At 45.5% G+C, this 12,598-nt stretch overlaps 1 protein-coding gene across 1 annotated transcript in view; it reads left to right on the plus strand.

Annotated features, from left to right (window-relative positions):
- Positions 1-6,539: 6,539 nt before the first annotated feature.
- Positions 6,540-12,598, plus strand: part of PGBD5 (piggyBac transposable element derived 5) — a gene marked incomplete at its 5' end in the record, with an annotated part of 68,600 nt that continues 62,541 nt past the window's right edge. The window contains one exon of the mRNA XM_083858555.1: positions 6,540-7,227. Within this exon, the coding sequence (XP_083714681.1) occupies positions 6,540-7,227 (688 nt within the window). The remainder of the gene's footprint in view (positions 7,228-12,598) is intronic.

The following is a 12,598-nucleotide window of genomic DNA, read 5'->3' on the forward strand; positions in this document are numbered from 1 at the left end:
GAAGATATTTTGAATTTTCAGGGGTTTTTTTTTCCTCTGGAAAGAAATTAAATCCCATAAAAAATGTGATGAAGGGGGCTGCTTTTAACCAAAACATAAATGAATCTGTTTGGTGTCTGATGAAATGCAACAGAACATGAGTCTAAACTCACTTTACTAACCTGTACTGCTTTGCAAAGACTACCTGTTTCAATTGGATTAAAATTGTCTGACAAGTTACTAGAACAGAAAAAAAAAATAGGAAAGAAAAAATCTCTTATAAGAAGGTTTAGCACAGGTTATTGATGGGTTGGAGCTTATTTAGATAATGGTAATCAATGCATCTTGGCAACTGCCAGATGGGGTACTGTATTTCCTGGTGGCTTTAAAGGGCATTTTAGAAAAACATGCTAGAAACCTGAATGCATTTCTCCATAGAAAAAGAAAGTGATGGTAGATGATAAACAACTCAAGGAACTGGTTTTGGGCACTATGGGTTATGTCTTTTGTCTCCAAGAAGAGGCCTTCATAATATTAGTGCATATTTGGGGCCTCTTTTCAATAACATCATATCCTAATTCTATTATATTATTATTCTAAACATTAATGACTTAATAATAATATGCATAAGGTAATTTTAAATTAATCATCAATTATTAAATATTTAATATAGAAGATTAATGTTTGCACTATTTAACAATTTTACCACTTCACTTCTGTGTTGGTAAGGTAAATTAACAAGCTGATACTCAGACAGAATGAGCACATTCTGCAGCTGAAGGACCCTCCAGTTTGAGCTGCAATGGGAAGATGACAGTGTAATCTGTGGAGGAAATAGACAGAATATGGCTGTACCCATGCACTCAGTCAGGCACCTGACTTGGCATCCTTCAAGAACCTGCAGACCAGTGGTGATAAAGCAATGATGGCCATGGCAAAGCAAATACTATGCTAGACAGCAAACTGGGAGCCAGCCTGGCTCGGGTCCCATTCTCGAGTCACTTCCTTCATGTCTTTACACAACATGGCTTTCCCTGAAAATCCTATTAGGTTTTTACGGAGCTAATGAACAAGTATAGGGTAGGATCTGAAATTATAATTTGCAGCAAACAGGGTTGTAGGTAGTAGAAATCCAGGTAGGTTTGCATGTGTGATTTGCATGATAAGCAGAGTTCTCACAGACCTGACTGTGAGTTGTAGGTCACAAGGAGCTAAGTTCCTATCACTAGCTTTGGGCATCATGCCCTGCAAACTTTATAATCCTGTAGTGTGCTTTAATAGAATTAACTAGCTAGACAAAGAGCCTGCAGATGGTTGCACACTACCAGTCCCAAGGACTTCCTAGGTTCAGCTCCCACATTGATCAAAAGTTAAACCCTACTCTGCAGGGGTCACAGGCTGTTGTAGAGCATTGGCTTAAGGACTGCTGCCTTTAAGAGTGCTCCCCTGAGGCTCTGCCATGGGGGCTCAGGTCTTACTGTGTGGGGTCAGCCCTTCCAAAAGTGCATTTCAAAACTGAATGGTTTTCAATGGAAAAGCAAGTGCAGCCCTGCTGCCCTGATTCTTTAGCCTTCTGATGGTTTACATTTTTGAACTGGAGTTTCTCACACATGTAACATAAACAAGTAGATTGTTTTCACATACCTCTCTGAGATGGACTTCTGAACTGACCACTGGGGTCAGAGAGGTGTTCCTCTCATCGACCGATCCTTGACCAAATTCCAAATCCTATTTAAACCCCAAATCATAATAAACTGTCTTCTTTCCTCACTTCAACCTGACAGTGAGTGTGGTTCTTTCATGTCCCTAACAGTGACATAGCCCTACAGCACTCTGATTTTGAGTGACAGCACTGCTCTGTGCTTCTGGCCTACTGCATTTAGCTTCTGCTTCACACCCCCACCAGAAAGGAAGGAAGGAAGGGTTTTTGCAGACCATTGCAGAACGCCCCATGGACCCTCCATAAATTCTTGATTAAACAGCTGATTTTCCATGCATGCATGAGCAACACACCTTATCGTTCCCTTTAGAGTTTAGGTGAGTCTTGTTCATAATACAGCTTTTGCTAAAAATGTACTGAGCACACACAAAAATGTGGTTTCCAAAGGCTCTTAATCTGAAAATCAGAATTGTTCATCAATAAAGCACTGAAATTTCTCTCCTAAATTTTAAATTTCAGTGCACTTTTGCTTCAGGATTAGCTAGTCAAAAATCATTTCTCCCTCTCATACTGTAAGCAAAAACCATATTTGCTCCATTTCTCTCGTGTGAAAACAGCAACTTGTTTTTTTTCTTGAGTTTGGGTCAACATCATAATTCGGAAACGTTAAACATCAATCCAAAAAATACAGGGTTCAAACAATACGACACAGTTGGAAAACAAAAAGCAAAAAAGAAATACTTAGACAAGCATTTTTATTGTATTCAACATGCCATGTGCTGTAAACACTTTAAATGAATTTAAAGAAAAAAAAAAATCCAACCCACATGTATTATCAATGTTACTTCCAACAAGAGAGTTGCAGGGTGGATGAGAAAGAGCTCCACAACAACCTGCATGAAGCAGTGTATTAGGCAGGGCAGTACAGGGCAGATCAATCCCCATTGAGCTGCTTTTCCCTGTGCCATGCAGCAAGATATGTAAGAGAAGCCTTTGTGGGGAGTGTGCAGAGCACTGTAAGAGGACTGGCTGTGGTCACAGAGATTCCTTCCCTGCAAAGTAGGAACACCAAATGGTGATGTGTTTGAGAACCAGACTGATCCATAATCTTTGTCAGGGATGGGACAGTCCCTCCCTACCCTCTTCTCAGGAGCTTGGGAGGAAACAGTCCACTGGCTCCAATTCATTATTGTTTTCAGTCTTGATGAAGCTTTTATCCCCAAGTTTTTCTGTTCTTCTGAGGCCATGCAATAATGGAAGAGGGAACTGAAGCCTACTGGCCTCATCCAGGATAAGCACTTGACTCTGACTCTACAAAATCTGTTTAGTGGGGCATTGAGATGGAAGGCAGTTTGAAATTCAGATTCCAGACTGCACTTCCAGAGCAAGGGATTAGAAAAGAAAAATTCTGTAATCTGATTAAATGTTATTCCATCTCAATGTGTTTGTGCTATGAAAGGACCAGGTACACACCAAGGCTTCACAAACCCTGTGAAATCAATAGGAAGTGAGAAAGCTTAGGTAGGAGACAGAAATGTCAATATTCTGTTGGATCTAGGCCAAGGTTTGACAGTGTAAATATGGTGGAAGATGACACAAGACCCTTCCTCAAAGAGTGAACTATGAAAAATAAGTTACTGAGAACTGAGAAACACAAGATTTCCCACTATCATAGTCTTAACCATGAAGATTGTCAGGGTCAGAAGGAGTGTACAGAAGGCATCTTTGCTGTTGCAATAAAACCAGAAAACTTCAAGGAAAAAGCAGCAAACATTTTCTCTGTAGACAAGTTAAAAGTGGATCCACAGGTTGCCATGGCTACAAAGTCCATTTACTCTAGTAGTGTTTTCTAGCAGCTAAACACAAGTTTAAGTGATTAAGGAGAAAACACAGCTATGTTTATAACGTTCCATTAGGTTTATATAATTAGATCTTTCAGCTGCAATCCACCCCTGGTGATGGTTTTCTTGACTGTTCATAAAAACCCAGTAGACTTATGTAACCATTTTTAGAACCATCCATCATATCTCTGTGCCTCTGCAATCATTTGGGATCAAATGACTACTAAGATGTCATACAGGGCAATTTTCACAATCCAGAATACTCATTCTGGGTTACAGTAATCCAGTCAGCAGCTTCTGTGGATGGTTGGAGGGCTACATATGAAAAGCTAAGTTTTAGACAATAAAGCTAGCCAAAACCTCAGGCACGCAGCCCATGTGGGAGCCTCTGTAGTCCTGCCTCAGAAAAGTAATTTTCCATGCATGCACAAGAAAGTATAGCAGTTTCTCTGCTTGTGAGACAGGCAGAAGAGGGACTTTTCATTGTAGAGACTATGCTGAAAGAGGGGAAATTTCCATCAACAAAAACTGCATGTGTGTGCATGGCAGCAGATTCCATAATTAAAATGTCATGTTGGATTGGTAGATAAAAGGGGCAGTCCCACCTTTCTTCATCAATGCAGTGGTCTCTTCCCAGAGCTCTTGTGTCCATCACTCTCTTAAGAAATAAAAACTGATTTTTTTTTGCCATTAGATGGGAAGGTTCTGGCAGTGTGTATCAGCCAGCTGGGATGGGAGCCTGGTTTTGGAGTAAAGCATACACAAGTTGGGAGACACTGTCTTTGCTGCAACCATCAGCTAGAGAGGCCTATGTGGATTTCTTCAGTCTCTGGACTGTTCCCATCAATTCTTTTACTGGGATCACATTATGAAAAACCTTCTCTTTCTGTCTTGGGCTTTGGGGCAGTCCTTCCAGCTGTTGTGTTTCACAGAAAACAATCAGCAAAATTGAAGATGTTTGAGTGTCCATGGACACTTCCATAGAACCTGAATGACAAGGTGAATTCTACATCACCTGGATAAACATCTTCATCCTTGTAAAAATCAAAAGTTTATTTCAATGTCCCTACTACAAAGAATCTGTCAACATATTTAAACTGGCTTTTTTTTCAGTCTTAAAAACCATTGTGTGAGAAGGTCAACAAAGGCCATCCCAATTTTTTGTTTCATAAGAACTGCTATAAAAGAGACAACATTTGTGAAGAAGAGTCTGTGGCTTTCTACATGCCAACCCAGCAAAGAGGATTCATGCAGTTCAAACTGGTCACTCACCATTACCAGCAAGAGAAGTTCTGCATATCCAATCATGCCTTCCCATCACAGTATTCTGAAGACACAGGGTGGCATGGACCAATTAAAAGGAAAGCTTGGCCTACAGATCTATGATTTCTGGTGACCAGTGAGATGAAATGAAGACAGTGCAGTGCTCAACTCACAGGCTAAGTTGGTTGAGCTTGCAATTAGAAAAAAAAAAAGTTTGTATATAAACTTACAGATTTTTTAATATAATCAGTAAGACAGTTTTGACATTTTTGAAAGTAGAAATGTAACTTAAATCTCATCCCTCAAAATACACTGGGCTTTTCTGTTTATTTAAGGATGCAGAAGATGGATTCTTTTCTCTGGATTTGCCTTTATACATTATATAGAACTTTAAAGTTTTAATGAATCCATTGCAATTAAAACATATCTGAATAGAACATAAGGTTGGTCTTTTAAATACCTGCACAGTCCAGCTTTTATAATTTTCCATGTTGTGCTAGAGTCCTTGAGAATTAAAAGAAGTTCATTAATCTTCTGTTTTTGAAGACAGAAAACATTCAGTGTTATAAAATTTGTTAAATCTGTAGCACTAAGAGATCTTCAGACCAACCTACACTGAAAGTTTGCATGAAAAATTGCAAATAATATGCTGCACTGCCCCCCCTTCCAGAATCCTATTACTGTTTTTGTTGAAAGCAGTGCTGTGAAAGGGTAGTCAATAGCTGCTATTGCTGCTGACAGGGGAGGGAAGGAATGTCGTCCTAAAAAGTGTTTGTACAGTAACCAGCACAGTGGGATGCCCAATAGTAAATAATAAACCTTGATCAGAGATTTCAAACATCCCTGTAACATCAGAGACCATTCTGACTGCCGCACAACCAGGGGCATCAGCTGCTGTATGAAATCCTTAGATTACTCCAGGGATACTTCTGAATCATGTTTAACTAACCCAGTCAGGGCACGGGTGTTTTCACTTCCCTCCTTTTCCTTGTGCCACGATATTTCTTTTAAATCGGTGGCGATTTTGGAAGAGTGGTTACTTCACCCTGTGCTCGCTTGAGAAACCAAAGCATGCCCTGGAGAGCCGGACAGGCTCCATGTGTGTGTCCCCAAGGGCAGTGCAAAGCCTCACGGAGCCCAGGTAGGGTGGGAGCGCCTTCCAGATGTCCCCCCGCCCTGTGCTGCAGCACCTTCGCCCCTTTCCTTCAAGGGCTGTCCCGCAGATCTCTGTCCTGCTTTGGGGCAGCGACAGGAGGGTCCCCACTGCTCCCGCCGTCCTGCACGACGGGCTCTGGCCCCGGCCAAGCTGTCGGGGCTCGGACCAGCGGGGTAACACCGAGGCGCCTTTCCCCTCCCAGCTTTCCAGCCTCTCCCGCACGGCGGGCGCCTCCGAGGGACCCGCAGGCACCGAGGCCAGCGCTCCTCCTCCTCCAGCACCGCGGCAGGGAACAGCTCCGGCCGGGATGGAGGCCGGGATGGAGGGCCGGGATGGGGGGCCGGGATGGGGGGCCGGGATGGAGGGCCGGGATGGAGGGCCGGGATGGGGGGCCGGGATGGGGGGCCGGGATGGAGGGCCGGGTCCGGGGCCGGGATCGGGAGCTGGAGCGGTGCTGGGCTCACAGACCCCCTCCCGCCGTCGGGGCGCACCGTCGGCGGCCGGCGCTGTGGTTTTAAATGGGCGGGGCGGCGGCGGGCGGCGCGGCGGGCGGCGGGGCGGGCGGTGGGCGGGCGGCGGCGGCCCGCGGCGCCCATATAACCCCACCTCCCGAGCGCGGAGTGCCGCGGCAATTGGCTGGATGTGGTACTTGGAGATGTTGAGCTGGCTCCTTCCCCCCATGTCCCTGCACACACACAGGGGCGGGTGGTGCGGGCGGGAGCGGGAGGCAGGGCTCAGCCCCGGCGGCGGCGGCGGCGGGGCTTCCCCTCCTCGCTGCCTGCCCGCCGCCGTGCCCGAGCCGCTGCTGCTGCTGGGCTGCTGCCTGCGGCCGCAGGACCCGGCCGAGCCGGGCGCGGGGGAGCGCGGGCGGCTGCTGGCGGCGGCAGAGATGATGGCGGAGGGCGGCGGCGGCCCGGCGCGCAGGAAGGCGCTGTCGCTGCTGGAGGCGGCCCGCTCCCGCTACGAGAGCCTGCAGATCTCCGACGACGTCTTCGGGGAGTCGGGCCAGGACAGCAGCGGGAACCCCTTCTACAGCACCTCGGCCGACTCCCGCTCCGCCGCCTCTTCCCAGGACGAGGAGGACGAGGAGGACGCCCCGGGGCGGCCGGGGGTGCCGAGCCCTCGGGGCAGGACGGCGCGGCGCCGCCTTCCCCGCCCGGCGGCCGCCCCGGCGGAGCGGCGGCAAAGGCAGCGGCAGGGACACGGACACGGGCAGGGCTGCGGCGGCCCCGGCCCTGCGGAGGAGGAGGAGGAGGAGGAAGCGGAGAAGGGGGGCTGGACCCGGTCGCTGCGAGACGTCCCACCCCCTCATTTCAAGGATGGCAGCGGTACGAGGAGAGCGGGTCCGGGCGGCCGGGGGGATGCGGCGGGAGGTGCCCGGAGCGCGGCCCCGGGAGGGAAAACCCGTCGGCGGGCCCGGCTCTGCTGCCCGGCTCTGCTGGGCCTGGCACGGCAGGTGCCTCCGGCCCGGCCCCTTCCCGGGAACGGCTCCGGGGGTGCGCAGGGCCGGGCGCGCCGTTGCTGGAGAGCCCGGCCCCGGCGGCCAGCGGGAGGGCGAGCACAGGCCGCCTGTGCTTAGTCACAGGCATCCCCTCCCCGGGCCGGCAGCGCGGGGCTCCCGCGGGATGGAGAGGCGCTGCCCCGGGCAGGGTTGGGTGTCCGGGCCCCGCCGAGGCTCCGCTCCGGTGTGCTCCCGGCTCCTGATCCCGCTCACGGCTGGGGAAAGGCGCTGGTCAGGGCGCTGCGGGTCACCTGCCCTGCGCTGTGCAGGTTGGGACTGGGATTCCCCCTGGCTGCAAGGTTTTCTCCGCAGCCGTCCCCAAACTCAACCCCCCTTGCGTGGCTTTTGGCCAGAGCGGATGCCAAGAGAGGGGTGAAATGACACAGCGCGACCTACAGCAGCAGCGCACAGCACAGCACGGAGATAGATCTCTGTGGAGTGGGTTGTGTGCCAAGGTACACCGCTGGTTTGCCCAGGGAGCCATTGTAACATATAATGTGTCTGCAGGCCTCGGCAGCCGAACTGAGTGCGGGTAGCAGGGCAGCAAGGCTTTGTAAAAACATGTTAATGGTTATGGAAAGCTGGGATGTAAAATTCAACATGTGCATCTCAGGACAGGGTGCCTGCAGAAATTGAGTTGCCTAAGGTTGCTTGCCTTTGCTTTTTTTTCGGTAGGGTTTGAATCCTTCATTTGGCTGTTAAAAGTAAATGCCCAAGAGTCCTGCTGCACCAGGTGCAGTGTGCTGAAATTCGTGCAGTGGGGCAGGCAGGAACCTACATGAGGAAGCAGCTTTGGGTGGCTGGGAGGGAGGTGGAGCGAGCACTGGAGCCCAGAGAAAGTTCAGTTGTGCTTCTGACAAATGTGCAGATTTGTGCACAGAGCTGTGTTTGCCTCTATAAAAAGCTGAACCTTATAAAATGTTTAAAAATCACTGTTATGTGCCTCTGTAAAGAACTCCTGAGTTCTGTTGAAAGTTCTTATTCATAAGCTTGTCTAAGATGACGCTCTGAGCTATAAGCTTCATGACGTGATGATATTTCAGCATTATCATTTAATTTCTCTGTCTTTGATGGCTTATTACTTCATATTATTTCTTTATAGTAATATCCTGTTTAACACAGACAAACTGGGATTAGTGCTTTAATACTGGTTTGGAAAGGAATTGAGCTGATGACTTGTTAATTCAGGAATTCATATTTCCTTTGAAATAAAGGAGTCAGATTTATGGTTGACAGGAACAATGCAGATGTCTCTTGAGGAAGGTGTGTGGATATTGCTGTGAATATTTCCTCCCACTAATAGATGCAGAAGAGGTTACTTCTGCCCTTTAGTTCTGTTGATTGTGATGATGATGATAGATGCTGGAAATTCTTCATAGAATGATGATTTGGTTTGGCAGAAGTTCAGGTAGTGTCATGATTTGATATGTGGGAAACATATACTCTCTGTGATAATTTTATTTTTGACTACTCAAATTCCAAGCTGTGGAAACTACTCCACTGCATATAACTGAGCTCTTATTAATCTGGTTTGTACATTGACTGGCTTTAGGCCTTACAGATATTATCATTGGAGTCATGCTAAACATACTTGTGCTGGCATCATTGTTGCTTCATTGGACACTGTTCTGACAGGAAAGTTTGTATCCATACCTGTTGAGGAAAAGGTTTCCCCTGAGGTGCCTTGCAGCATGTCTTTGAGCCCCTTATGGAGAACAAGTAAGAAATACAGGGTTACATAGAGCACCAAGAAAACTGTATTCTCAGTTCAAATGTATTGGATGTAACATCTTTTCTTTCTAGGTTCTGAGATTAAAGGGAATAGGTTTACATGAGACTGAGATGAAAATTACCTTTGGTTAGTACCAAAACTAAGAGCATGGCCTTTTGGTCAAAATCTCAAGGTTTGCTTAGAGGCAAGTGCTTGACATCATTTGACGCCAGGAGACGGATGTCTCATGAGACATCAGCCTCACTGATGCTGGAGATGAATTCTTGAATCAGGTTAGGGTCAAACCTAGTGTCAAGCTCTTTGGGGTCAAACCTAGTGTCAAGCTCTTTGGGGTCAAACCTAGTGTCAAGCTCTTTGGGGTCAAACCTAGTGTCAAGCTCTTTGGGGTCAAACCTAGTGTCAAGCTCTTTGGTTTGGGGACTGCCCCTTCATGAAAGGGAGTGTGGAGGAAGAAAAGGTTTGAGTTAGTTATTGAGTGAGTTAAAGTTCCCAAGAGAAAAACTGAAGAGCCATTTGTAAAGCTTGTGGTCTTTTCAACTATAAGTAGAAAGTACTATCACTTCCCTTTTTTTCTTTTGAATAAATTACTTACTAGTGCCTCTCCCTTCCCAGCCTCAATATTAAACTTGTCTTTAAAAAGCATTGTATTCACCCCTAGAATTATCTTGAGCATAGACAGGCTAACTCATACTTCATCCCAGAAATACACTCAAGACCCAGATGTGCTGGGGGCTGCTGGCAGTGTGTTAGATGCTTGAGTATGTCCTCCTTCTGCAGTCAGGCACTGCATGTATGTGTGGTGATGCTGCCTTGCTTGTGTGGCAGGTTCTGACAAACTGGGAAAGGTCTGGCTTGACTTATGTGTGAGGAGATAAGTGACTGGCATTGCTATGCAACACAGTGCTGCTTGTGTCCCAGATTTTTTGTTTTCTGTCTCTTCTTCAGGGATCTCCAGTTCCTGTTGTTCCTGTTCCATTTAATAAAAATAGTGGGTGCTTATATTCCCTGGGGAAAAAAAACCAAAACCCCAACGTTAATAGCTTTAGCTGATTTCCTTTGTTGAAATCCAAAATAGTTGTTAACTTTAACATAGAGGTTAGAACAGATGGCTTGCTGGTGCTTTGTGTTATTTCCTGTTAAACTATTTTGCAAATCATTCTGTTAGTTGGTGAGAAAATTCCCAACCATATGATTTGATGCCCTGATTTTTAAACTGGTAACTTGTGGCACTGTGTAGTTCTAATGAAATCAGGTTGAGGAAACAAGTGTCTGTCATGAATATCAAAGCAGTAATATAAGTTCTGAGGTACTGGGATGTGAGTAACGGATAGGAGGTCTTGAGGCAACTGGTGAAATGCTTTTCCTTACAAAGAGCACCTGGCTACAGCAAATCCATGGGTAGGTCAACCATGTGTTGTTTAAAAAGATGATGTCAGCTGTGATCAAATGCTGGATCCAAACTTTTTGACCTAGTTGTAGAGTCCAGAAAGAATAAGAGAACAAATTGCTGCCAGGATAGGGAAAGCATAATTGAAAAGGAGGGAGAGAGAGCAAACAACTACTATTACAAGCCAGTGTGTCCCAGTAACTCAACATAAGCCATTCATTTCTGGTTGTTCCTGCCTCAGACTTAATTGGTGTGCTCTTCCTTTCTTTAGGAGTTGGATGGCTCTGAGTGATGCTTTCCCTTGTTAGCTCGGTGATCTGGCCAGGAACTGTTCTGTAATACATAGAGGCACTATTGCTCCTGTTCTTGGTTCTTTGGGGGTCTTTGGAGGTGTGAATATCCTGGTATTGCTGCAGCTTGATGTTCTAAATCTGAGGTAGCTGGCATTTTCTTCCTAGGATCCAATGCTTCCTGTATCCATGGCATTTAGCAAACAGAAAATTTGACCCTGGATGTAAGAGCACTTCTTACTGTTAGGATGCTATGTTAGTTATGTTTTAGGGTGGCAGCAATAGCAGGGAAATCTAATTCAAAAGTTGAAGTCCTCAAAGATACAGGCAATTAGTGCTACTGTTTTCTTCATTTTCTATGCCCTCCAAACCCTGTTCTTAAGCCTAGACCTAAGGACAAAATATTAAGGATGTTCCTTGCTGAAAGAGTATACCAGATCCTCTCTGAGATGCATTTAGACAGTGAAAATAGCTTTTATGAATTTCCAGAATGTTTCTTTGGAACACTTAATGTGCCATAAGTTGGCATCTTTGAAGAACAGCCTGCTGTAAAACAAAATGCTCTCAGGAAGAAGCTGCTAAGACCATGTTTAGCAATCTTGTCACCTTGAAGAAGTTTAAGCAAATATTTAAATTAGTTTGTAGTATTTTCTGTTCCCAAGAGCGTAGACAGTCAGATGGGAATGCGGCATTCCAGCAGCAAGGAGCTTGGAGGAAGAGCTCTTGGGTCAGGGAGGGCCATATATGTGCTGCCACCTAACAGTGCAGGATCTCTTGGTTCAAGTCCTGAATAGAATCTGAAGGCTTTAGTCTTACTAGATTGATGTCAATATTTAAAAGTTCTAGAGTAAGAAAAGTAAGAAAGCTACTTAGTCACTTGTCAGATTCTGCTTTAGAAATATCTGGCCCAAATTCTCTGACTGTAAGTGGATAAAGTGATGCTGATATGATTTGTTATTTATGTAATCAGAGAACTTAGCTGCTTTTGACTTGCATAACCATGGAAAATATTGGGGGAAAAATGCGTATTTATATAATCTGTTCTTGCATTCTGTGTAGAAGTTACTTATAATGACAGTATCACTACACTTTCAGGAAGATACGATAAATTCATCTCAAAGATGTACATTACTACTTTGCAAAGCCTTTATAAGATGACTTAAAGTCTTGAAATTTTGCTAAATAAGTGAATCGTGCAAAGGCTTAGTATCTCATACATCTTAAAAAGTCTAGATGTGCTTTTCAGAAAGTTTTAATGGCTTTAGAGCACATTTTCTTGCTTCCATCATCACTGAAGAGAACAAAGTGCATATGACAGCCTTATTGATTAAGAAATTTAGTGCAGCTTAGCTATCTGTGTTCCCTTGCCTCTTTTGCCATGCCTCTGCCTTAAACATGCATTTGAGGAATAGCCTGGTATTTAAGTAGACTTTACAGGAAAAACGAAAACCAACGCTGTTTTTTCTCTGCTTTTATAAAGAGAATCTGGTTTGGTCAGTACTTGAGACATGGAAGTCTATAAGCACTGCAGATTAAGGTCTTCTCCATAGACACTTGTCTAGCCTTTTACAGAGAAAAAACATATTTGCTGCTAGATCTTTTACTGCATAAAATTAGTTCTTTCTCCTTGTAGCTATTGATGGGATCATTTAAAGTAGATCAGTTTTTACACTACTCATGTCCTTTAGTCAACATCTCAGAAACAGTACAGCAAACAGTTTCCATGTCTGTATACTTTTAAGTCAGCCTAGAGAGGAAATCATCCTCTCTGCTCAGTCTAATGAGGATG

Source organism: Zosterops lateralis (genome assembly GCF_965231275.1).
Source record: "Zosterops lateralis genome assembly, chromosome: 3".
Lineage (NCBI taxonomy): Eukaryota > Metazoa > Chordata > Aves > Passeriformes > Zosteropidae > Zosterops > Zosterops lateralis.